This window comes from Ptychodera flava, chromosome 2 (assembly GCF_041260155.1).
Source record: "Ptychodera flava strain L36383 chromosome 2, AS_Pfla_20210202, whole genome shotgun sequence".
NCBI classification, from domain to species: domain Eukaryota; kingdom Metazoa; phylum Hemichordata; class Enteropneusta; family Ptychoderidae; genus Ptychodera; species Ptychodera flava.
In genome coordinates this window covers 14,062,202-14,089,497 of record NC_091929.1, presented here as the reverse complement: position 1 = coordinate 14,089,497, position 27,296 = coordinate 14,062,202, and the positions used below count along the sequence as shown (strand labels likewise).

At 35.0% G+C, this 27,296-nt stretch overlaps 1 protein-coding gene and 1 long non-coding RNA gene across 8 annotated transcripts in view; both read right to left on the bottom strand.

The window, feature by feature from the left end:
* Positions 1-9,533: 9,533 nt before the first annotated feature.
* Positions 9,534-27,296, bottom strand: part of LOC139115307 (sodium/myo-inositol cotransporter 2-like) — a 45,816-nt gene continuing 28,053 nt past the window's right edge. For 3 of the 7 annotated variants that reach the window (XM_070677373.1, XM_070677337.1, XM_070677365.1), the window contains exons 8-16: positions 27,069-27,149; positions 22,592-22,800; positions 20,681-20,816; positions 17,956-18,063; positions 17,447-17,597; positions 16,085-16,253; positions 15,291-15,503; positions 12,358-12,547; positions 10,380-10,919 (exon numbers count right to left, since the gene is read on the bottom strand). In XM_070677373.1, coding sequence (XP_070533474.1) covers positions 10,630-10,919; positions 12,358-12,547; positions 15,291-15,503; positions 16,085-16,253; positions 17,447-17,597; positions 17,956-18,063; positions 20,681-20,816; positions 22,592-22,800; positions 27,069-27,149 — 1,547 coding nt within the window. In that variant the 3' untranslated portion in view covers positions 10,380-10,629. Of the gene's footprint in view, positions 10,920-12,357; positions 12,548-13,665; positions 13,729-15,290; positions 15,504-16,084; positions 16,254-17,446; positions 17,598-17,955; positions 18,064-20,680; positions 20,817-22,591; positions 22,801-27,068; positions 27,150-27,296 lie in introns of all 7 variants that reach the window. The other 4 variants (XM_070677358.1, XM_070677343.1, XM_070677331.1 and 1 more) reach the window with 3 other exon arrangements.
* Positions 24,614-25,263, bottom strand: LOC139115345 (uncharacterized). Its single transcript, XR_011548103.1, has 2 exons — positions 25,198-25,263; positions 24,614-24,802 (listed from the first exon to the last, which is right to left on the bottom strand). It is a non-coding gene; the product is annotated as an uncharacterized lncRNA (long non-coding RNA).

Here is a 27,296-nt window from a genome sequence, read left to right as displayed (position 1 = left end):
TACATATCGTTTTTTATTCAAAAGCGATTGGTGCTTTTTCCTTTCGGACTGAAACCTTGACAACGAAGTATAAGCTTCATCGAACTTACCTGTACACAATGTTTCTATAAACGGCTCTATCATAGAGTCGTTCATAATTAATTTGGGATAATTGGATTGTGAGTCAGACGTAATGTCGATTTAATCTGCAAATGTAAGCTCATCTGCTTTTCTTTTTAGGTTGCACACTTCGTTTTGTGAGTAATTTGTAATATCGCAACACTCAGCTATAGGGCACTTAACACTTTTGAGAAATTTGAAAAATATAAAGATCCAATTATCCCAAATAAGTTCCAAGCGTGTGGTACATGGTTTTAAGCAGGGCGCCGGATTACAGAGAAAAATTAGATGTGTAAAGTATAAACCCTATGAGTGCAACAGTCAATTTTTGTCATCCTTCATAAAATATACCGAAGTCAATTTTTTTCAGAGTTTTTACACAATTGTGATAACAATCTTTAGTTAATGAAATGTGATATCCTTTTGGTCCAAAATAATTAAGATAATTACAGAAAACGTCATATTGGTAAAATGTTCCTCTTAAATTTTGGTGGGACAAAATTACAGTACTCAAAGGGTTAATATTAATGCTTAATTGCATGTAATTAATTCTGAACATACCATAGCTAGCACGTGTATGCAACATCAGTCACGTGTTTTAAAATGTTTGTTTGACATTTATGCTTGCCTGAGGACAACCGATTAGCAGGCATTTATGACAAGCATATCGAACAAGCCGTGATTCTATCCATTTAAAATCAAGCAATCAGAAATCAAATGGTTAGTCATTCTATCAGACACATCTATGTATCGATCTATCGATTTATCTATCTGTCTTTATTGCTGCGGAGAATTTCTCAAGGTGGATTATGAACAAAACGCTTGAACAGGGTCTTGGTTCAGTTGTTTTGAATGCTGACAATTAAGGAAGGTTAAACTTTCAAATTGTAGATATCTAACTTTAGATTACGACCTTGCTTCGAATGACAAAGGTGGCTTGCGACACCATCTTGTGATCTCACTATTATAATCTTATGAAAAGGCTCATGTGTTATTCAGAGCTGAAAAGAGTTCAACGTTGTTTTCTTCTCATCGATGATAAATCGGCATTGGCAGTGATCAATCATCAAAGCGGACCGTGAAGGTTGTAATCTGTTAAAGCGCGCAGGTTTGTGGAATAAAGGACTTCACTTTCGTCAACACATTAACCCTGCGGGGAAAGTGTTTACCCTCTATGACAAGGATATTTGATCCTTGATCGCCATAATCCGCATCTCGACACTTCAGAACCTTTGCGTCACGTAGTTTTTGTTCTGTTCATTAGCTTCTTTGACAAAATAATCGCCAGCGTTTACAAACAATACGCAAATGAAAAATGTCTAATGCTATATTGTTTGCGTAAAATTACAGACTTTATGTTTAAGGTTGCCTTCTCTTCAACTTAAACATTCCGAAAAATTATAACGAGAAAGAGTCTGTGCAATATGATGACGCTGAAATAATCCTGTCGCCAACAAAATAAATCCTACACTGAGTAATTGGGTAGGAAATAAAGCAAATTAAAATTTGCATACGCGCATTATTTTGCAAAATGTAAAGGATGATAAATAGATTTTCCCATTCATTCGGAATAGGGATTGTCTTACCAGATGCAAATCCTGTTCTCAGATTCACATAAATTTTAAATATTGCCATAAAAATATAGTGAGCATGTTAAGATGTTAAGATAGGTTTTTTCAAGATTGCTTGGTCGTTTTAATCGTCCATGGGACTCGAACAATCCTCGTAATATTGAAGTTAACATTAATAAACAGCCCAATGGCAGAAAAATGATCATAGAAAATGCAGAAAATGTGCTTTTTCAAATTGACTTTATCAAAAATATGCAAAAATAAGTATTTATCTGAAATTTTCGTCAAATCTTTCAAAAATTTGGAAAACAGGAATAAAAACGACCAAGGTTATAAACTTCTGAGTGCTTTTAGTGAAATGTGTGTAAATACCTCAAATATTAAGGAGAAATTCAATTAATTTTCACTTTACACAACATTAAGAAAGCTTTGCAAAGAGAACAGCGATAGTAGTAGGGCTATGAATTTATTTAAACGTTTTTTAACCATCTGGTTTGCTCATTTGCATATAAGTTCAAACAAACGGATATTTTTAGCAAATGCGGAATTCAAAGAGTGCTAAGACTGGAACTTTGACTATTTTGACTCTTTCACGTTTTACTTTGCTCGTTTGCATATTATTTATCCGATCAATGTGATTTCAATAATTTTATATTTGCATCAAAACAGGAATATTTTTTGCAAGATTCAGTTCCTAGCGTGGGCAGTTCACAAGTTTGCATTTTGTGACTATTTTATTATTATTATTATTATTATTATTATTAGACTTTATTTAAACTCGATAGACTGTTGAGCCGAAGGCTCTTCTCACATAGTGTCGAGATGCAAGAAAAATTTTTCGTGTCTATTTGCTTGTTTAAGTACAAGTCATTTATCAAACTTTGATTGAATGGACATACACCCATAATGTCACGGAGAACTTCTCTACAAACTATTAAATTAATGGAAATAGAAGAGTTACTGCGAATTTTGACCATTTTAAAGATTTTTTACTCCTTTGCGAAATATAATTTTTTGATGTCTAAATATTGTATTTATTTGCATAACAGTAATCTTATCAACTTGCACGCACTTAAATGTGCACCAAAGTTGAAATATACCTAACATGCTTCAAAGCCCTAGGGCAAGTAGTTTTTGAGTAACTTTCCAATTTTTGTGGTTAGAAAGAGCAAATATCACCTAAAATTTGCCCACATTACATCTGGTAGCAGTAATTGCACTGCATGTTTCAGTAAAATAGCATGAATTTATCCTTTTTAATCTTTTCAAACGTTTTTCACATCGGCCGTGACTCTGAATTTCATTTGATAGAATAGGTATATGCGCTGCTGTTGGCTTTAACGGCAAAAAGGCCTTTCTGTGTGGCATTTATGAAAAGTTTCAAAAATCAGGTATTTTATTTCACCATAATAGGTTGTGGTAGCCTAAGAAATTTATGCTTGGAAAGCTTTTCGATTTTCATTACATCATCTATCACACAAAAAAATCGAACCTTTGGAGAGAATTGGTAAGATCTGAATTTGCCACCATAACAACTTTTGAAATGTTGAATGAAAATTAAACCCTTGTGTACCGATAACTTTAGGTAATGTGTTCATATAGATGTTTTAAACTTTCACTTAAACAGCCAAAAGGAAACTTCAAAAAGAGTAACTGTTCATTTTGCCTTAAAAGATAAGTGAAATCGTTTTTATTCAGTAACGGATTTGCCAAGTTTTTACCTCTCAGAATGACGATTTGGAGACGACATCAGCTCTACTAAGCATAGTTACTCAACAATGATGCAAGCAGAGTGCTCTCAACATTGTATGACTTCATGGTATCTCAAATATGGCGCCACGTATTTTGTTCAACTTTAACAATTCGAAATGAGTGGGCGACCTGACAATATCTGGTTGCTTCATAGGCCACTTGGAAAGCTAAAGAAAAGGCCGAAGTGAACAAGTTCGAGTATGGCCTAGAATTATTCTCGCACTCGCACTGCAAAGCCTACATGTAGCTAGCAAATTCATCGATTTTCACTCGGTTCGTTTCACGTTAGTTTGTCCACGTCCCAGGCCGAACGGTCTCTCGTGCACATAAATCTTCGTAAAAAGAGGGATGTGATGTTATAATAAATTGGCTAATACTGAGCAATTAACCCTCAATATAATGGCGTGCAGTGGTGTAAATCATTTGAGAGAGTTTCAGGGTCATGTGACTGATTATTAAGACCCCATATAGTGAATATCTCAAGTTTGTGACAATAAGAAGTATTAATGAAGCAATAAGTTGACTAATTAAGGGTTCCGCACAAATCATAACGTTTATTACGGGGCAAGGGCTAGAAGAAAGTTTAAATTTGTCTGCGAGGTCATGTTGAGAATATTAATTTTGCCTTCCTCTCCTCCACACCAATTAATAGATATTAAATTATAATATTACATAAAACTCAACAGGAAGAGCAAATAAATGAGATCTCTAGCAGTCTTTCAAAAATATTTTACAGTGATACAGTTATGACATTATGCCTACCAGTATGTCCTTATCTTTATTTGCTGTTCCTATAATATTGTGAAATGTACCCATCTCCACACAGTATTGTTAGTAACAATACTGATTTCATGTAAACATTGATAATTACATGTACAAAGTAATTCATCTTGATACAAGTAACCACATCTTCCACAATAACATGGTGTCTCACTAATTACAATATTGAGGTGGCGTTGCATATACACAGCGTAATTTACTCATTTTTCAGTGCTCTGTGAGTCATTCCATTTTTAGCTCACGTGTGTAAACACGTGGGCTATTGTCATAGCGATGTCTGTCTGTCTGTCCGTGTGTGTGTGTGTGTGTGTGTGTTAGTGTGTGTGTGTGTGTGTCTGTCTGTCTGTTTACACGATAACTCAAAAACGCCTGAACAGATTCAAGTCAGATTTGGTACACAGGTACCATATGCAACTCGAAAGAACTGATTAGATTTTGGTTAGTGTGGCTTGCATATTAATGAAGTTATGCAATATCGTTTTTTTCCGTACAATGGTTTCCCTATGGAGACGGTAATGACAGTGTAGACATATATCAAGAAATACTGCACAAAATTTCATGAAACTTTACACAGATGACAATCTCAGAACATTATGATGATACTGTGAGTGTCATGTTAATAACATTCTCATTTACATATTTAATGAACTTTTGTTATTAGTGAGATAACTCTAAAATTCCTGCACCAAACTTGATGATACTTGCAACAAATATTGATCTGATATATGTCTAATTATACTTAGAAGCGTTGGGCAGTGTCAAGTTAATAAATAGGTCATTTGCATATTTTATGAAGTTTTGTAATTAGTCATATAACTCCGATATATCTTCGCCAATTGTGATGAAATTTGCTGCAGATACTGATTCGACTGATATCTAACTGTAGTGTAAAGCATTCAGAAGTGTGAAAGTAATTAAGGGTTCATTTGCATATCTAATGAACTTTGTAATTAGGTATATAACTCTGAAATTACGGCACCCAAGTCTTTGAAATTGGGTACAGATATTGTTTTGATAAATATCTAATTGTACTGAGAAGCATTTGGCAGTGTCAAGTGAACAAATAGCTCATTTGCATATTTTATGAAGTTTTGTAATTAGTGATATAACTCCAAAATAACTGCACCAAATGTGATGAAATTTGCTGCAGATACTGATCCGACAGATATCTAATTGTGGTGTAAAACATTTACTTGTGTGAAATTAATTAAGGGTTCATTTGCATATTTAATGAACTTTGTAATTAGGTATATAACTCTGAAATTACGGCACCCAAGTCTTTGAAATTGGGTACAGATATTGTTTTGATAAATATCTAATTGTACTGAGAAGCATTTGGCAGTGTCAAGTGAACAAATAGCTCATTTGCATATTTTATGAAGTTTTGTAATTAGTGATATAACTCCAAAATAACTGCACCAAATGTGATGAAATTTGCTGCAGATACTGATCCGACAGATATCTAATTGTGGTGTAGAACATTTACTTGTGTGAAGTTAATTAAGGGTTTATTTGCATATTTAATAACCTTTGTAATTAGTGATATTACGCCAAAATTACAGCGTTAAATTTGATGAAACTTGCTACAGATGTTGATCTGATAAATATCCAATTGTACTGAGAAGCATTGAACAGTGTCAAGTTAATAATTAGCTCATTTGCATATTTCATGAAGTTTTATAATTAGTTATATAACTCCGAAATAACTGCATCAAATATGATGAAAACTGCTGCATATACTGATGTGACAGATATCTAACTGTGTTGTAAAGCATTTAGTAGTGTAAAGATAATTAAGGGTTCATTTGCATATTTAATAAACTTTGTAATCAGGTATATAACTCTGAAATTACGGCACCAAATTTTGTGAAACGTGCTACAGATATTGATTTGATAAATATTTAATTGTGCTATGAATCATTGAACAGTGTCAAGTTAATATAGGGATTATTTGCATATTTAATGAACTTTGTAATTAGTGACATTACTCTAAAATTACTGCATTAAATTAAATAAAACGTGCTACAAATGTTGATCTGATGGATATCTAATTGTCCCATGAAGCCTTGAGCAGTGTCAAGTTAATTAACAGCTCATTTGCACATTAAATAAACTTTTGTAATTAGTGATTAAAATCTGAGAGTACCGTGCGATGTTGAAAAAAACCTGCTTCATTTAGTGAAAACATCTATCTTATTGTTCTGTGAAGCGTACTACTATTAATGAACCTGTTGTAAAACACGTGAGCATATTCAGTTCATATCTGGTTATTAATTTATTAACCAAATATTAAAATATTGGCTGGGTTCACATCTTAGCATGACAAGCCGTCGGTAGTTGGGTACGAAAGAAGAGTCAATTTATGCAAAGCATCCAATTTTCGGGGTTATTTTTTGTCCTGTTTTCAACATTTGAAAACGGCTAATAAACCTGGAGCTGGCTAATAAAAAAAATTTGGAAAATTGTTCACATTATGTTCGTTAAACAGTCTTGAACAAAACAACAATTTTGTCTGGCGATAAATTTCTTACACTTTGAATAAGAGTAATTTCTATTTTGCTTATGATGATTTTAATCACTTTTTTGAATGTCAGTCTTTCAACTCCTGCCATTTAAAGGTATACAGTCACCTGTAATCTAAATATGCCCATATATGGTCAAAGGGGCATACCTTGGTATTCAAAATGCCCATGTGAGGGCGCTTTTTTTAAAAAGCGGCCACCCGTTTAAAATCTGTGATTGGTTAGATTTTCTCTTTCCATGGTAACTGGGGCAAAATTGGAACAGGTGACAGTATACCTTTAAGAATGAGAATAGATAAAGAAAAAAATTTCAAAATGAGAAAAGATAATGCGATGCAAAACAAAAAAAAGCTTCACAGCTTACATGAAAGACCTCAACATGTATAATTACAAAGCAGTAAGAGAAGTCTCCACTGTAATTCTACCATGCTAGATGATAAAAATCTCTGTAAAACTGATCTGTACGTCCAACAAACGTAATTTGTCTCCATGATTAATTTAATATAAACTTCAGACTAAACACTTTAAGGATAATTAATTACAATTTGTCATAAAAATTCATTTCTTCTGTTCGACAGGAAGAGAAAAGGCAAGACTTCCTTGAAGTCCCTCCACCTTTTTAGGATATACTATTTTTGATTTAGTTGCTAACCCTACAGCTTACCCCTCTAAAGTATGATTTAATGGGTTTTCTTTCAGAAATATCCCCATATTAAACTAATTTCAGGTGCAGGGCCTTCAGGAAGCGTTGCTGAGGCAAATGCTGAACAGTGACTCTAATGAAAGTCAAAACACATTCTTGCAAGACACTGAACAATGTTCTCTAGCAAGATTAACCTATGATCTTATTTACCCTGTATGTAGCATCAGCCACCCCTTGTAAAGAATGGAATGTACCAAATATACAAAATATGCGGGTGGTGATATACTGACATCATCGTGCACATACACATTAAACTACGGATAATATTTCAGCATCACCCATATAGGGTAACAAATACTACAAAAATAAAGACCATTTGGCAAGATTTCAAATTGGCAAGTTGACTTGAAAATTGCAGCTAAAATCAGAAAAAACAGTGAACATACTTTACTTTGGTTTTAGTAAAGACAATAGGTTGCTTTCTTCATGTTTTATAGTTTCCTGTACAACAGTGACTGTAAGCCATTTGTTGGCCAATATCTCGTCTTAGCTGATATTTCATAACTGTTACATTAAATCATCAGAAGCATAACCTTTAGAAGAGTATTGAAATGTACTACAACTTACTTGATTCGTATAATCTCCCATACATTTTTCAAACCTTCTATGATTGCTACAAATACATACACTGTATCAGTGGCAATAAACTCCATTCATGTATGATACTAACATTAAAATGTACCATAGCTTAGCGGAACCAGCAACTATTCTGCATACATCTTTTTTTTCCCAACTCCAGTGAATGTTTTGAATATACTCTGTCAGGAGTAAGAAACTCCATTATTTATATGACACAAATAAAAATAGATCCTCTAGACTTTTTAACTATACAGCATTGTTCATCGATTTCAAAACTGTTAACCATGTCCACCAGCTGAACGCATATTAATGTCTACTGTGAGGTTGTCAATGTTCTATGCGTCTACAGCTAATTGTGTCAAGCAAGCTGGTACTTGTTGATTTTTATTGCTACAATGGCCATTCTTAATTGAATGCAAAAAATATTTTTCTTGCAGTAAAAAAACTGTAAACTGGTCATGTTTATCAGTATTGCTTTGTAATAAACTTGATATGTTTTCACCTCTCTTCATTGTCAATGCATTCCAACAGCTGTTAAATGTTTGAAGAATATCTGATTGACCCTTGTAAAGGGTATGTGTGAAAACCTCCCATCATAAACATCATATCTACGCTTGTTATTGCATCAGCATATACAAATATGCAAAAACATCTAAATTGTGCAATTATTGTGCACTACCCCTGCCTATAAAAAACAAATTTAAAGTTTTACAATTCAGGGTGCCCAGACGCTTTATACTGTCTGTAGACACGGTCCATTATGATAAGTTTACAACTGGTGCCACTTTTGATTGGGGAATTCAAAGAATTTAGCAATCATAACATAATGGAAGCTTGATTGGCATTTGTAAATTTCATTGATCCTTCACTCATTGGCTTGGAATGCGAAGACAACACCGACATTGAGCTAAAATCTTAAAATTTCATAAATATAGAATTCTTGTTTGGACACTAAAATATTGTAATTTCTGTAACTAACATGTAAGTAGCATTTCTTCTCATGTCTTTCCTTTATATCATACACACGTTTTCTCAAACAACATGTGTTTAGACAACCATTGATCAAATATTTGATCAGGTTTTTCCTGCAGGTATTCTAAGACATTGCTGGTATGTAATATACAAATAAGATTGTACTTTTAAATTTTTGTAGATCACAGAAGTCTTGATATTTACATAATTCATATTTTGTCCTTCTGAACTATTTTACATATTATTACATTCGAATACAATATACAAACTCTAGCTCATTTAATAGTTTTACTCCAACTATAGTTTGTTGTCATATATATATTATATATATATAATATATATATATATATATATATATATATATATATATATATATATATATATATATATATATATAATACATATACATGTAGCTGCTTGCAAAAGTCAGTAGCAGCAACTCTCGCCACAAAGGGTGGCAACTCAGGCTGAATATCACTGGTCATCTGATGTGTAAATTGCCACAAGCCTTACTATTGTAAACTTTATCTTGGCCCAATCCTGTATAAGTTTTTTCTGTCTGGTGGAATTATTGAGTTTATTCTAGAACAGTCATCCCCTGGATATTTACCCACTAGATACATAGCCTATGCCAAGCCTATTCAATCAAGGTGGTAAATGCATGTTCGGGGGGTACCCATCCTCATAGTGTATAACAGTTTTGGATTAGCTAATGGCATTCTAGGACAGTCACCCCCTGGACATTTACCCACTGGACATATCTAGCCTTACCATCTCCCAAACACTCTAACTGTTGGGTGTGAATTGCTAGTTGGTAAATATCCTGGCAGTAACTGTCCCAATACTGAACAGTTTTACATACATGGGTTGCAGCACCATCAGCTGTAATGTTTGATACATTTTCATAATTGTTGTCATGTTTAATTTGTAAAATAAAGTTTCCTTGTTCTACTCCAAAAACCATGTCAAAATTCTCAGCTAAACTTACAGACACAACCTGAGTATGTGTTAACGTCTTGCCTTATTGTTGATATCTGAATCCATTTGTCAACAATAAAATCGCACATTGCACGAAATGAACTGTGTTAGTAACACTAGTACTTAATATTTTCATGTAAACATGATTTACCCGGAAAAAGAAGATGAAAATTTGCACAAAATATCATCAAAGTTATAGCTTTGGTCCGTTTAGTTTGGACAGCAGACTGCAATATGGCTGGATGATCAGAGTTATGAAATTCTTGAGGACCTAAACAACCACAACAAGAGCAGCTGACAAACACTCTTCCTTTTAAAATGTAATGCCTTCACTTCAGCCTCATTGACATTGGGAAACAAATTTACAGATTTGTTTCTCATAAAAAATAGTGCAGTGATGCAGTTTTTTGTTTTTCTTTTTTTCAGCTCATGAGATGCAACTATGAAGATACCATGAAAGTAATGAAAAGAGGAATGTCAGCCTCATGACAATGACAACGTCTTTAAGAAAAATTCTTGAAAATGTGACATGAAATCCAATAATATGAATGGACTATATCCATGGAATAAACACAGCTGCCTCAAATTTGAATTCTCATACCCGTACTTGGCAAATGGTCAACACTAAATATACACCCCTACATGGTGAACGGTCAACGCTAAATATACACCCCTATGTTGTGAATGGTCTGACCCAAAGAAAGGTGAAGAACATAAACAAAAAGAAGGAGAAACACAATATAAATATCAGATTGATGTTTAAAATGACTTTTTCTTTCCTTGTTTGTTCAATTGATGAAAGTCTTTGTACCATTTCAGCGTGGGGTTCAGGTGATGGCGTGCGTTCAGATTGGAAACCACAAAACCATTTCCAGCACTGCCACAGTTTAGATTCTTGATTTTCACTCGATGGAGATGGTGTTGGTGAACTTGTGTCATTCTCAGCTACAAGATTTTCATTGCCTGATATTGCATAAATTTAGAAAACAAAATGAAAATTGATTACTAAGTAAATACTTCAGTTGGACAACATTTCACAGATACCTCAATATTCATTGATAAAAGTAGAATACTGTATGTTTATGTCTTTATCATTCATGTGACTCCTGTCAGCATAAAATGAAGAGATCTGATAAAATTGAACTGATGATTTGAGAATGCAGATTTTTGCATTTTGCTAAAAGGCACTATTACAGCTATGAAATTTGCAACCATTAGAAATTTTGACAAATTATGGCTGTTTTGCTCTAATTTACCGCTATGGTGATGCCCTTGAAATATAATTTGGGACACTGGACAAAACAATGTATAATGTCTGCCGTGCATACTTTCTGAAAGTCTCAGATAACTTCTGACCAAATTTACACAATAATGATGTAATAATATAAAGTGAGTTTCAATTCCGTACCACAACTCTGTGTGTGAGAAAGTTATTTTAGTTACCTGATAAAACATCTTCTAACTTCCAGCTGTAGCACAGGGTACAGGGAACAGTCCCCTGGGGTGGGGAGGAAGGTGTTTTTTGTGCAACGGTTAGGTCCTTATTTGATTTTATTAATTTTGACTATGATATTTCAAATAAAGAGTTCAACTCTACACCGTCTGACTGCTTTATTATTACCGACAAGTCCTTATCTCCTCTCCAACTTGTGTATACACCTCTGTAATTGCTCCGACAACATTGCCAAGCTTTCGACTCCAAACTGTCTGACTGTGTTTCAAATGCCTACAATTCCTTATCTCCTCTTCAACCAGTGCACATACCACTCTAATTGCTGCGCAAACATTGCCAACTTGTTAATGACTGAGCGTATCAGCGGATTAGCTTAATAAGTCAACATCACAGCCGTCCCACACACGTAGTGAAATAATTATTTTAATGCGTGTGGGACGTGTCGGACGGCTGTGGTGTTGACTCAATCACTTAATCTGCTGATACGGACAGCGGATTAGCAAGTTGGCAATGTTGTTGGAGCAATTACAGAGGTGTATACACAAGTTGGAGAGGAGATAAGGACTTGTCGGTAATAATAAAGCAGTCAGACGGTGTAGAATTGAACTCTTTATTTGAAATATCATAGTCAAAATTAATAAAATCAAATAAGGTAAACCGTTGCACAAAAAACACCTTCCTCCCCACCCCAGGGACTGTCCCCTGTACCCTGTGCTGTAGTAGTTACTACAAACAGTTACATTGTAGATCAAGTGTAACCAACTGTTCAGCTACCGGTCCAGACAGAGTTGCCCCATGCTGGGTTACTGTAAATGATACAATGAGTCGGTGACTTTGTATGATGGTATCGAAGCTCATTGTTTACATTGTACACACAATGTGTCTGTCTCACACAAAGAGTTGTAGCACCAAATTGAAACCCACTGTAAGAATCATTCTTATATTCACCTTTGCCATCTATTTGTCCATCCACGGAGGATTCCATTTTATCTTCTTCTTTGGCGTCTTCCTTATTTTCATTATCTTGTCTTCCATCTCCTTTACCTTTGTCCATGTCATATTTGTCTCGGACATTGGATTCCGGGAATTCTTCGTATCTCTCCTGGCTGTGTCTGGTCCAGAATGTTAGCCTCAAAATCTGTCGATGAGTGCAAGTAAACAAAATAACAAAAATGTAAATATGAGCCACAATTTGGAGTTGTTTAAAACAGTGAACACATATAAAGGAGACTTCAAGACTGAGAGAGATATCTGATTCACATCCCCCTCTCAAAAAAGAAAAGAAAATTACTTTAGCCCTGGAGTCTTAAAGTATTGCTTATACGCTACAGGTGATGGGCTGGTATTAAGGTAGAATACGTCTTTGAGACAGATATCCAGACTCCCAAACTTTTACATTCTTTTCTGAGCTCATTTTAAAGCTCTTGATTTAGGAAATAATTTCACCATCTTAATTTTTTCGAAAAGTAAAAATTTAATTTCTCCCTATAGAGTTAACATGGGGATTGCAGCCATTTTGAATTTAAAACACCGGTAACGTCAGGTTATTTGTTTCTCTAGTATTAAACTTTGCATGGTGACCCCTGATTTTTATTTTTGATTTGGTGAGACTGTGGCTGAAAGTTTCATTGAGGAAAGTTTTATAAAACGTTGAAGTTTTTTACTTTTGATGTGCATACTACCTTGATAAAAGATAATAGTAACTGTTGTATGTCTTCTGAAATTATTTGAAATGAGGGCAAGTTTGTTAGAGTGTACTTTTGGTAGTAAAAATAAATTGCACTCTCTATTTGTAATGTCAATGCAAGTGCTGTTTGGTGATAAAGAAACTAAAGGTATAAGTCCATATGAACATTTCATTTTTAAACAAGTACAGTAAATGCTTAAGTTTGAACCTCTTTCACATTTCAGTGCTTACTACATTGAATAAGTGCTTGACATAATAAAGTAAAGACAGAGTTTTAAATCTGGAGATCACTTAGAAATACCTACATGTAGCATTGATGATGTGCATTTGTAATGAATATGGGGTTTCCATGAACGTTATACAAACGTATACAGGTATACGTACACTGCATGGTACTATATCACAAATAAAACACAATATACTGTACAGGTGCACTGAAATTCGCATGCATTGCTTAGTATAATATGTTGCTGATGAAAAACTGACAGGTGTGTTGATATTTATGTTTCATTGAGCGACTTTCAAAACATGTACACACATACAATTATGAACTCTGACATGGATTATACCTCTCTACCCATGGCAATGTCCTGTGAAATACTAGGTATTCGAAATCCAGCTAGCATTGGATCCTTTCAATGGAGTCGATTGAAAGTGTGAAAATATAAAGCACACGAAAAGAGAAAGATGACATTTTGAAGAAAATATAATGACATGTAGTTGTGAGTGAAAGCACGTACATCATAATTACAAACAAACTGTGTATGAGGTACAAGGAAAGCTTATAGGCAGCAAAGTGTATGTCAAGCGGATTCAGGATTTTAAGGGACAAATTAAGTCTACCATTTTTCATTAATTTTGTTTGATACGAGATACTACTTCAGTGTTGCCGCCAGGACGCGCCCTTGCGACAATGTCCCCAAAACGGAACCCGTTGTCCCGCACTCTTGCGTATCACTGCCGGTCACCTCGGGCGCACTCGTGAGTCGACTATGATGGGTGTAGTCTACAAGTAATATCTGTTACTGACGATGATCTTTGTTTTGCATAATTATTGTGAGGCGTAAACAACGTACTTTCGGAGCTAGCTATATGATTGAAAGTAATAAAAACGCTGCACTTGATATCATAATTTGCTTGACTGTAGTTCGTCTTAGCTCTGATTTGCTGCAAAAATGCAAGCATAGCGACGCGGTCCCGGTAGCTTGAATTTTGTTCAGTGATACTAATGTGTTACGAAATAATGCAAAATTTGATTGACAACTGCTTGTTGTCCCCAAAATGTACAAAATGTCCCCAAAAATAAATGGTAATGGGACACAGTGTCCCCTAATCTAAAATTCCTGGCAGCAACACTGCTACTTAATATTGTTTGATATGTTGAAAGATACTGAATAAATGGGTTATTCGACGCCGATTTTAGACAAATTAAATGAAACCATCGCGAAAATGAATTATTAATGGTCATGACCATTAATTCATTTTCGCAATGGTTTCATGTATCGTGTGGAAAACCGGGGTTGAATATATGCATGGTCACCCATTTATTCAGTATCTTTTAACATGTCAAACAATACAAGTAGTATCTTGCATCAAACAAAATTCATGAAAAATGGCAACTTTGTCCCTTTAACCAACTGATACTGTAGAATGAAATAGTGTTCAAAATACTGCAATATAAACTCAGATTCTCACATGGTGTATATTGAAAATCAAGCAGTGAAGAGCATGTGCACCATAACTGTAACTTTTGACAACTTATTAGGATTTTGTTTCCTGTATTACAATCTCACAGTCTAATGCCTGAACATGTTTTGAAACACTGAGTAGTCATCAACTTAGAGGGCCACGTTTCACACTCAGGGTAAGAGCTGTCAGCGGTAACTTAATTTCTAAAATTTTGCACTTTCCTATTCTGCTTTACAAATCATGGTAAAATACCTGGTATTCAACCATAAGCACATACCAGGATGAAATGTACATTTTATTGTTCACAACTCAATTTTATTGCAGATTTGAAAAACAAGGTAATTTTCAACGTTATTTGCACTGCATTCTCAGGAAACTATGGTCGATACATGGATCAACAAGTAAGAAAAACAGTTCACAATAAGTATTACATGTAGATAGATCAACTCCAAAAATTGTGCCGACAACAATTGACTTGTTTTCGATTCAGTTAGTATTCACTCACCCTATTTTCTGGTGGTGGCTCTGTCAATAGACTGATGACTATCATTACAAACACACAGATCCAAAACAGCATCAGCGCAAAATACATGAAGTTCAATGCCACAACAGGAGGACGAGTGTCCTCTTCACAATTTGATGGTGCAGGGTACACAAAATCCAACACCATTCGTATCCCTCCGATGACAATACCAACTATCAGACTCCAAAATGCACCCTGTAAAAAAGAATAGTGTTGCGTAATTTTGTACTTTCTCTTTGATATAAAATTGCATGAAGATATATATCACATAACTGCCTAGAGAGATTTTCATACGTAAATTTCTAAAAACATCAACTTGGTAACATTAATGTGACTCTTTTTCCCTCTTCTTCTTTAAAATCATCCTAGCTTTTACTTCAAATTATAAGAAATTGTATTTCGTATTATCAGAAATTTCACTTCAAATTATTTGAATTCTTTCGAACTATTTGAATTCTTGATTCAAATTATTTGTACTCTTAATTCAAATTATCTGAACCTTGTAGTATGTGGAAAAACAGCTTCTAATTTTGGTTACTGTTTATCAATGCCTGGCTAGAATTGCATGCTTGACAACAGGACAACAAGGCTATTGCAAATTTCATCCTATGCTTGAAAGTTATCTATGAACAGAAAGTCACTGCACAAGAAAGTCATCCATAACCTTTGAAATCACCCGTCTACGCTTGCTTCCTCTCGCTCTGTCTCTGTCTGTCTGTCTGTCTGTCTGTCTCTCTCTCTCTCACTAACACATCACAATCGTTATCTGCACTTACCTGTTCATTAATTCTTTTCCATAGAAGTCCACCCAGGAACACAGCAGTGATTGGTGGTGTCAGGTACCCAGTTATCGTCTGAATGTAAATAAACAACATCCCACCCTGTGTTGCCTGGACGACAGGAATCCATAGTATGCTGACTGTCAATAATATAAACACTAGTACCCTGAAATGGAAACATTTAATATTTCAATTTGCAAGATTTTTCAGCATTGTAAATCAGTTTCATCCTATCACTTGGGGGACAGAGTCATTAGGACCAAACAAAAACAATAATATTTGGGTCAAGGTAACACGGTCAACTTCCAAATGACCTGATGTGACTGTCATTGTTGACATTTGTTATAACTTCTCCACCAGTGTACATTTTTGAAAGTGATAACCACAGACTAAAATGGGCATATAGCAGTGTGTTTAAACCTGTTCAACCCCATTTCTTTACATATACCGGTAATACACAGGTCGATCCAAATACACCATTGAAAACAAATGTATCTGGTCAATCCATTGGGTGCTACGATATTATTTTACACATCTTATTTTGATCAGTCAATATTTGATCATGAAATGATGGACAGATTAGGCGAAATTGAAAATGAAAGTATTGATTCTGGGCATGACCCTGCATTTGACAAATTTAGCAAATTTTTGAGTGTATACATGCTTCAAAGGTGTCCTATTATTCTGATACTAAATTCAGGGTCCATATACACTCAAAATCATCAAAACTTTCTGGACTTTAAACTTTTTGAGCAATTTTCAAGGACATTTTAAGGTTGAAAATACCATTTTTCCAGATATCATTCTTACAATATATTATTATTTACACAAATTTTATGATTCACAACTGATCATTTTGTCATTTTTTGTAAATTGTAGGTGGGCTATCAATTTTCCACGACTCTCCAGGTCTCAATGTCATTTTCTAGGTCTTTTCCAGGACTTTCCGGGAGTTTTTAAAATTCTAGGACTTTCAAGGACGTTTAGATACCCTTCAATCACTATTCTCGGAAGTCAAAAGCAAGTAAGACATGTAAGAAGTAATATGACATCTTCTACTGCACACGTTGCCACAATTTTAGCTCTTTATGCTAAGTACATTAAGAATGTAGCAGTCGATCCTTCCAGGCTCTGATTACAAGTTTGCTTGTGATAAACCTAAAATCCAGTCGGCCACTGAAATGCAAAGATCTCCAAAACAATATAATTTCTGACATATTCGCAAAACCAGCTCATAATAGCAAGGTTAGATATTGACTGTTGGTATTCCAATAACAATGTAATAAGATATTTTACAACAACAGTGCCACTTCAATACTGACTCTTCCATCGATTTGTTTTGTTGTTGTTGTTTCATACCTGCCAATGATCATTTTCTCTTTTTCCGAGGCCTGTTTTCTGAATGTACTCCAGATATCTATAGTGAAGACAGTACTTGCACTGTTGCATATGGAAGACAGGGAACTCATCAATGCTGCTAACATTACTGCCAACATCAGCCCGCGAAAGCCTGAAAAAGCCAACAGAGTTATTTCTATCAGCTTTCTTTTTTATTTCCTCTTGCAATCAAGTTAACCATTTGAAATAGTGAGTGAAAGATTATGAAATGTATTTTTATTCAGATCAAAAGGCAAACACAAATCTGGAATGTAACAGACAGAAAAACACACAACAAAGAAAAAATCTTTGAAGTGAAAAAAATTTATAAATTAAGAAAAGGTACCTCTGATAATTTTGATTAAAAGAATGTTGTAAAAAATAACTGTAAGCTTTTAGACATAATGCCAAAGTACATGTCTCCAAGAAAGGACAGAAAATAAGCAGTATGTGCAACACTGCTCCGGCTCAAGTTTTTTTTATGGTCTTACCATCAGGTAGTAAGTTTGTCACCAGCAGTGGGTAGGCAATGTTTGAACAGCTGACAGAGTTACCACAGATTCTCTCACAGGCTTCTGGCAATACACAGGCCACAGCATCTGAATAATATAAAATTCCCATACAGATATGCTCATTATTGACTTCAATTCAAAGGCCATGCAATCTGAATAGCAGAAATAAAATTTAAATAAAATATTCTTCTTCCTGACTTCACAGGCCACAGTGTCATAATTTTACTTGGTATCGTGAAGTATTCTTTTCATTTGTTTAGAGCTGTATATACAACCATTTTCAGTAATAGAGCGCGAAGCCACTGCAGTGAACTGCAATAAAACTGCTTACATTAATTAGTTTCAGCTGTAGCCGTGGCCACTTTGGTGTTGAACAAGGCTACTTGATAAGACCAAAATGTCTGCTTGTACAAAGGCAAAACTAGCTCTGTATGAGGCTCGAGTTGTAAATGAAAGTTTACGATTGGCACCCTGTGTTCAAGATTAAGATACAATGTAACATTACCATGCACTGGTCCATGTACAAATCTTTTTTATTTCAACTTCCCCAGACAAACTGTCTGCATGGTTCATACAATGTTGTCGACTTTGCCAGCTGGCTACAGCTGAAACTAATCAGTGTGAGCAGTTTTATTGCAGTTCACTGCAGTGGCTTCGTGCTCTATTACTGAAAATGGTTGTATTATAAACGTAATAAAGAGAGAAATACATGCCACAGCATCTGAGTAATACAACATTATCATAAGATATCCATAAATTGACTTCAATTCAAAGCCCATGCAATCTGAATAGCAGAAATAAAATTTAAATAAAATATTCTTCTTATTGACTTCACAGGCCACAGTGTTGGAATAAAATTGAAATATCAATGAAGTATTCTTGTCATTTGTTTACTGGTGTTTTATAAATGTAAAGTGAAAAAATAACAATCCCAGAGACTGAGCATGGCCCCAGCCCATGCATGGACAAACCATTACTTTGTTGTCCTTTGTTTCACAAAAGTAAAAGATGTTCAAATACCTATGTCATTTTGTTTGCACTACTAAATCAGCAGTATTTGTCATCCAAAGCCAAACTTTTGAGAATTTCCCACAATAATATTTCACTTGAAAGGTGCGTAGGTTTCAATTATTTTGCAAAACAAAACATTTTTACACCTTGTATTACAATAATATTCATACTACAATAACAAAACTATGCTGACTTAAGCAATCACGTCAACCCTATTAATTTGGCTTCACAAAAGCTTCATGTAACAAAATACATTTGGTAAATACTTACTGATGTAATTATACATGCATCTGCGTCATCTTTTTAAAACATACACTACAGAAGTAACTTAATTGCATCATGAAAATCATTTCAGCATCATGTTTTTTCTCGTGTACATGTGAACTTTAGAAGAGCTTTGATGAAGATACAATATTTTTTAGTTGTTTTAGATTCTGAATGTCTCTTTTACTTTTAATACAGCAAGGACATATAATTTGTTATAATTAAAATAATTGTTTCCTGATCAACTTGATATCCTTTTACAATCCTGCCATGACTATAAGGCTCAGCAACTCACCGTTAGCCATTCTAAATTAACTAAACATTTAAAACTGTGGAAATTGATATAGGGCTGCAAGCATTACACCTGTAGTCATCAAACTTTCATCTGGTCCACTTGGTGTGAGCAGAAATTATAAGACAAACTCAACCAATGCATAGGGGCAATATCTTGACAGTTAGCAAAAGGCATTGATGTACCATCTTAGCTAAGAAAGTTCTTGTTGATGCACATAATATTGAGATTATTACATGTATTGGTACCGAGATGACAAAAAGAAATATCCAGAAATATCCTACATTAACTCAGAGAGTTCAAAGGGTAAAGTGATCAACATCATATGATCAAGATTGAAATACTCTTTTATTGCTGATTATTATACAATGTAATCTTGCAATTGCAGAAGCAATTTATCCAATGCAATTACAGTGTCTGTTTTAGGGAAAGTCAATTTTATCTTGACCAAGGATGACTAATGGTAAAATGTCATTGACTACCATAAAACCAATGATATCACTATTACTGCTTAATATGTAGATCATTAGTTTTATGATATAAGCATGTGTATTTTAATTTGATCAATGGCTGTTTATACATTGCCTGCAGGAGTATGACTGTACAACTGCTGCAATTAATTAATTTGTTTTGTAACAAAAGGCTCTCCTGCCATATACATCTAAAAGTAAAAATTTTAACAGGCATCTATGGTGAGGTAACCTGCATATCCCTTTTACAGACATGGATTTTACAGCTGTCGCTCCATTTGGTTACAGCCAGGTGAAGTATTAAAGGTGTGCCCACAGTGAAAGATTAAACTTTAGCTCAAACTTCCTTCAATGAAACTTTTAACCTTTATCTTACCAAATCACAAATAAGAATCAGGGCTCAAGGTGCAAACTTTGGTACTAGAGACACAGGTTACCTAAAATTTACCGACACTTAATATGGTGTCCATCCCTGTGTTAATTGACTTTATTAAGAAAAGTAAAATTTTCGATTTTGGAAAATAAAAGATGGTGGAAATTGTTCTTTCTCAAAGAGTTTTAAAATGAGCCCCAACAAGTGGTAGATCATAGAAAATATCTGAGTCCAAATATCTGTCCCTGAGGCACATTCTATCTTAAAAATCTTCTGAATGAATCAAGAAATTACCTGTGTACAAGACCCTGCTGATCATTCCAGGAATGACAAACATGAAAGTTGGAAGAATTTTCAAATAGCCAGCCATCAGAGTACCACCTTGGGCGTGAGAGAGGGACTTTGCAGAAAGCGCCCTTTGAACTATGACCTGAAAATATTGAATAAAAAGTAAGCTGACAATCTTAAAAACAATTTTAGTGACATATAAGTTGGTCACTGAAAAATTCATAATTCCTCTGCTAACATTTATTTCATTGAGAGACAACACTACCACCTGCACCTGTTCTAGAATGTGCACAAGTGCAGGTGACATTTTCAAGCTTTACTACCAGGGTAATAGTTGTCTGAACTGTTAACTGGTCGGTTATAACAGTTTCAAAGACTGTTAAAGCCTCAGTAATGCTAACTTTCAATTTTTTTCATTATTTTTATTTTATAAATCAATTGCAACTTCTTATTCTACTCCCCAAAGAATGTTGAAACACCCACTATTTAGCTTGTCAACTTATCGTTAAAATGTGTAAATGCATTTTTTGTGTACTCCAGACTGGAAGTTAACTTTTCAACAAGCAGTTTACAACCATAGGGGCTGAGTTGACAAGCTGGATACTGTGTACATCAACATTCTTTGGGGAGAAGAACAAGGAATTATGGTTCACATTCAAAATAAAAAAGGTGAAATTGTCATCAAAAGTTAGCATTGCTGGGGTTTTAACAGCTAACCTACTCCGCTCATAATTTAAACATTGAAAGAGGAAGACAATATGGGATTGTTAGAGACCAGCGATTGTGTACACTTTGTGAACTGTATGAGATGGAAGATAAGTATCATTTTCTTTTGGTGTGCTCTTTCTATGACCATTTGAGAAAAAAATATATTCAGAACTATTATTATGATGATCCATCCTTAAATAAGTTTATTGATTTACTCACTCATCAGGAAGCAAGAATGTTACAAGGTTTAGCTGCGTACACGTTTCATGCATTGAGATTACGTGACAATGTAAACGAGTGATTGTGACTTTTCCCTTTAATTATGATCTGTAAAGTTTTAATTATTATTGTACTGTGGGCCAAGGGCCTTGAACACAGAATAAACCAACCTCTATTTAACAGCTAACCTGTTCTATTCATGTATCAACTCCAATGTATCAAAGATGACTGTAAATTGACAAATCATTAGATTTTTGGATAAGGTAAGTTTCAACATAGACCCTAAAAACCCGTTTTTAGGGTCTATGGTTTCAATAACTTTTGTTTCCATCGTGTATTTGTTTTCAGTTACTATTAGAAACATTGTGTTGCAGAGGAAACATTTCTATTCTTTGTTTCAGAATAACATTGTTGTTAGGCAACAATTTGTTGTTGGGCAAGATCTCTGTTGCTATGCAGCATTTTTTTACTTGGTAACAGCTGCTTTTCTGTTGTCACTTTGTTTCTGCTTCCTGTTGACAATAGATAAATTTTTTGAGTGACAGTTCTCTGTTGCTACATCTTAACATTTGTTGCTATGAAATGCGTATTTTTAATTAGCTTGTAATAACTGTTGCTATAATTAGTTTTGTTGTTGCTAAGGCAAGACTATATGCTTAAAACAGCTTTCTGTCGCAAAGAAACAACATTTTTTGTTTTGGCAGTTTTTGTTTTTTGGCCAGAGCACTCCTTTGTTCTTTAACCCTTTCTGTTGCTAGTAGATAGCATTCTGTTGCTGGACAAAAACCTTCTGTTAGTATGTGCTTAGGACTGTTATACAGTGAATTGGAGATTTCTAAAGTACCCTGCAAAAAATCTGCCTCACTGAAACAATTTTATTTTCTTAGGGGTTCCCACCCATTACTGACAAACATGAGACCAATTATGTTGATTTGTAACATTGTTTATTGTGGACCCAGTATTATTCAGTCTCACTACAAACTGTCTTACCTGATCGGCACACCAGTACCAAATGGATGCAGTAGTCTGACCGAGAAAGAAACCAGGCCACGGTAGAATATTATCTGAAGGTTCACGCAGCATTTTGAAAGAGTCGTTCAAGGGATATCCACATTCCGTTATTCCAAGCAATGTTGTATTAGGCACCGCTGACATGTATCCATAGTAAAGACCTTTTATTCCGCCAATTTCAATCAAACCTGGACAAAAGATTTCAATGCATTTGTCCAAGTTAGTGGTGGTATGTCAACATATCATGGCAAACACATCAATGTGGAGTTTGCACAATAGTAGGGTTGAATGTGATTGAGCTTAATACTTACTCTCTGTAAATCTTGTGTAATTTGTTTCTCAAGTACCAAAATTTGCACAGAAATCCCAAAATTTTATTCTTGATTTTGAAATAGAATGGTTGAAAGATTCCTTGAGGAAAGTTTGAGCAAAAGTTTTAGTCTTTCCTTTTCAAGGCGTACACTATCATAAAAAGAATTTATTCAATTATTGCAACCATCAATTTTATCCAGAAAGACTAAGCTTGCAATTTTCAACTCCCCCCCCCAAAAAAAAATGAGCTATCCATATGAGGAACATTCCTGGTGACATTAATGCCAAACTATGTCATCTTTGGTTCAAGGATTGAGGTGATAGTGGGAACTGAACTTGTTTATGAGTTTGATGCATGAAGTGCGCCCTCTACCAACAGCTGACTAGCTGCTTGTGTTTTTGTTTTATTAACTACATCAGGCACAAACCTGGTGCGGAGTATAGAAATTGGACCACTTATATATAGCTTCTGAATCAGTTGTGCAAACGTCTTAATATTTGAATGAACAATTTTGTCTTTTGCCATGGAAGCTACCATTTTGTATCTTGCTAATCCATAAAGGCAGCTGCAAGCTCATCATATACCACCGCTCTGCTACTGTGCGAGCACACTACTATTTACATGACAGAATATGTTGAAGTGTATTTTATCCAATTCAGACATTAATATTTGAAACAAAGTTGAGCAAATTTTGTCTCTCCAACAGAATGCTGCCATCACATCTTTTCATTTTATACATTTGTTATTCCTATAAGACTCTTCCAGTCATGACTTTGAACTATAGTCTAAATCAGGGCTGGGTTGATTTCACGGAAAAGTTATGTCCTATTTTCCCTTCCAAAATTTATGCTTTCCACCTCCATTTCTAAGTGTGTATTCCAACTTTGCCGGAGAAAACAAAACAGTTGGTCCAAACCACAAAGGTGAAAAGGTAAAAAGTCTCTGGCCTTATCATGATGGCAACTAGAAAAGTAGCTTTAAACCCTTTCACAATGGTTTGGTCTAAACCCATCAAAACTAATGGTAATTGTGGACGTATTTACAGGGATTTTGGGGTAAAAGGTGAACCCATTCACCGTCAAAGTTGTTACAATCATATTGTTTCCAAGGCAAAGTACAACCTTCACATTGGGAAATAGGGCTGAAAGAATTTATGAATTTTTTCTCTTAAAGGAACACTCCAGTAATTTACCTTAATGCCACTGAGGTTTGCATATGCTGTCAGAGATTGCCAACAGAACCCTTACCGAAATTTTAGGTCTCCCGCAAACTGTTACTGCAAATTTGCCGCAAGCTTTGCAGTAAATTTGCAGCAAACTATTTGCCGCAAATATGCGGGTGGTTCATTTTTCAGATGCAAATTAGGTTTCTTGTGAACTTGCTGCAAATATGCAGCAAACTCCCTGCCGCAACGTTGCTGCAAACTCTTTGCAGCAAATTTGCGGCACAATCCTTTCAGCAAACTTGCGGCAAATATTTGCTGCAAACTCCATATAGCAAATTATTTATTTGCGCTGACCATTGTTTCTCGTGAAACTGGTATTTCAGAGTTTTAAGTTTAGTTGGATAAAACACATCTTGTGCTGTCCACAGTCCGCCAATATATAAATATTATTTATCCAACTAAACTCTGAATGGTCAGCGCAAATAAAGTTATTATAAACAAAAAGATGACAGAGAAAAAAAAGTTAAATTCAATTGTGGTACAATTTATTTTATATGCCATGTTCATTTCATGCCACATAAGTGTCATGATCATGTCAAGATTTTCTTTTGACTTGAGAAGTTTCATGTAACATTTACATTACTGTCAAAGGCTGCGATTTGGCTTTCTGTTCTCTGAATTTCTTGTCCCTTTAGTGTACCAGCAATGGATTCTGAAAAATATAAATCGTTCAGGGAACAGAGTAAGTCTTTACCGTTTGACCAAACATTGTAAATTTCATGAAAGAAACCGATAATTATTTGAAAATGAGACAACATCAAGTTGAAAAATTGAAGCAGAAAATGCATAAATATTCATGATCGAAATTAAATTAATAATGATTAAAATGTCCGACAGCGGACAACTCGCCGTATGTTGTTTACATACACGACGGCGACAATCTGCAAAAATCTCAGCACTTACTAGTAAGTAACTGGGAAACGAAAGTGAATTCAGTATGAATCAGTACTCAACGAAAATTTATCTTTCGGTAAAGATTGCAATACAACGATTACAGAACATAATATAGCGATCGATGTACAGACGAACGGTACATGATTGACTTACATTTGTGAACGGCTCGCAGACGCTGGACGATTCCCGGTCCGGTTGCAGGTCTCACCGTGCTGTGTGTAAATACCGTACTCAGAAAATATAGTCGGCATCTTTACTGCCGCTCGCGTTCACAAATTTAGAACTCCGCCTGTCCCTGGTACTGTATACACGTTTTTGCAACTATGTGATATCATTTGGCTGGCGATTCCATAGAAAGATCACGAAATTGTCCACTAGATAACTCCCTGATCACAAGTACGCAGCCGACACTGGCCGATGGTACTAAAATCTAACTTCGCGCTGATCAAGCCTCATGACGATAACGGAAGTGCGATCTATAAATCATTACGCGATTGATAATGTAGTCCCGTTTTTAAATGCTGGAATTGACTCTACATCTGCACCAATCTGTTATATTTCATACTTAATATAGCATTTAATTTATTAGTTTAATGAAAATGGTTATTTTTATTATAGAAAGACTAAAACGAGAGTAAAAATTCTTTCAGCACGAAGAATCAATATCAATGCGCGAACTGACCTTGATGAACCGTGACCGGAGAGTGTAAACATGTCGGCTGCTCGCAGCTGATACACAGGACGTGTTGGACGTTGGTGAAAGCGGCGCTTTGAATTTTCGTACAACGACTCGGGATGGAATGTAATCCTAAACCTCAAATTTGTGCTCGGCAATATAACTCTAACGCTGAAAACATGGACAAAAGCCTTTTACCTCGACCCATGTTATCAGAAGGCGAGATTTTGTCAGCGGCATCGATGGGACAGACTGTAAGCTGCAGTGCATTGTACGTACCGTATACATGTACTAATTAATCTACTATATTGATGGGATGATGAATAGCTTGGAGCACAGCCACTACTCTGCTTGGAGGTAGTAGCGGAAACATTACTGTACAGATTTGCAGTAACAAAAGTCTACGACGTGTCCTTACAGACCATCATCAAACGCAAATTTCGTTTGAAACTGTTTGCATTTTGGTATCATTCGCAGAAAATACAGGGTGTAACTTGCAAGACAGACAAGTCCCTGTTTCAAAAATTTGTTTCCCTAAAAATTCAGTTTTCGATCCAACCATAATTTACCCATCCAGATTGTCAAAGGGCACTTTTATTACATCATGTCACTACAGTATATACTATAGATGCACTCTATATCCATGCAATGCTTTCACCAGCATAACTGAAGCTGTTCATTATCTAGCATTACCAGTTATTATAATTTAAAAAGTGGATTGTCTGTTATGAAATAAAGGAACATAAAATATAAATGAAAGATCAATTTATGTTGCTTACACATGAATGGTCACGAAGTGCAACAGTACTCAGTGTGTAGTGTGTACTCCCTGGTAATGAAATAGTGGGAAATTTGTCAATCATGTGTTGCTGCATATTTGCAGCAATAATCTGGTTTGCCGCAAATTTGCTGCAAACTGACTTAAGGGTTTGCAGGAGGGTCACATCTACCTGCAAACTTCTGCAACTCCTTCCTGCAAGCTATATGCTTGCTGCATATTTGCAGCAAACTTACGGCAAATTTGCAGTAGAAATAATTTTCGGTAAGGGAAATTAGTACAATTTTTTAGTTTGTGCCTGTGTTAATTGCTGCAAATTGTGGTCAGGAACCCTGCAATGTGATTTTTCCAGTTTCATACTTTTTTAATTTTGACTGTAACAAAGGATTCCATGGTTCATGTACACCTGCAATTTCATGAAATCCTTGTTACAACTTTCAGACAAATATCTATTTTCGCGTATGAGCCATGAAACTGTAACATCCTTAGAAAATGCTGTTTCATTAGAAACGGTTGAAGGAATTTTGAGAAGACATGTCAAAAAAGAACATCATGAGAGATTACACTTACTGTAGATCATAAGAAACAGAGCACCAACAACAATCAGAATTGTCTGCAAAGTATCAGTGTAAATGACTGCTGCCAAACCACCTGAAATAAAACAGAAAAAAATAATAATTTTTATTTCCTTTCGCAAACAACCATTCTGAAACTTTTTGAAATTCAAGTCATGGACAGCTGGCAAATCATTTTTTTGAATATTTATTTCTGAAAATGATACAAAGGCAGATGCTACAA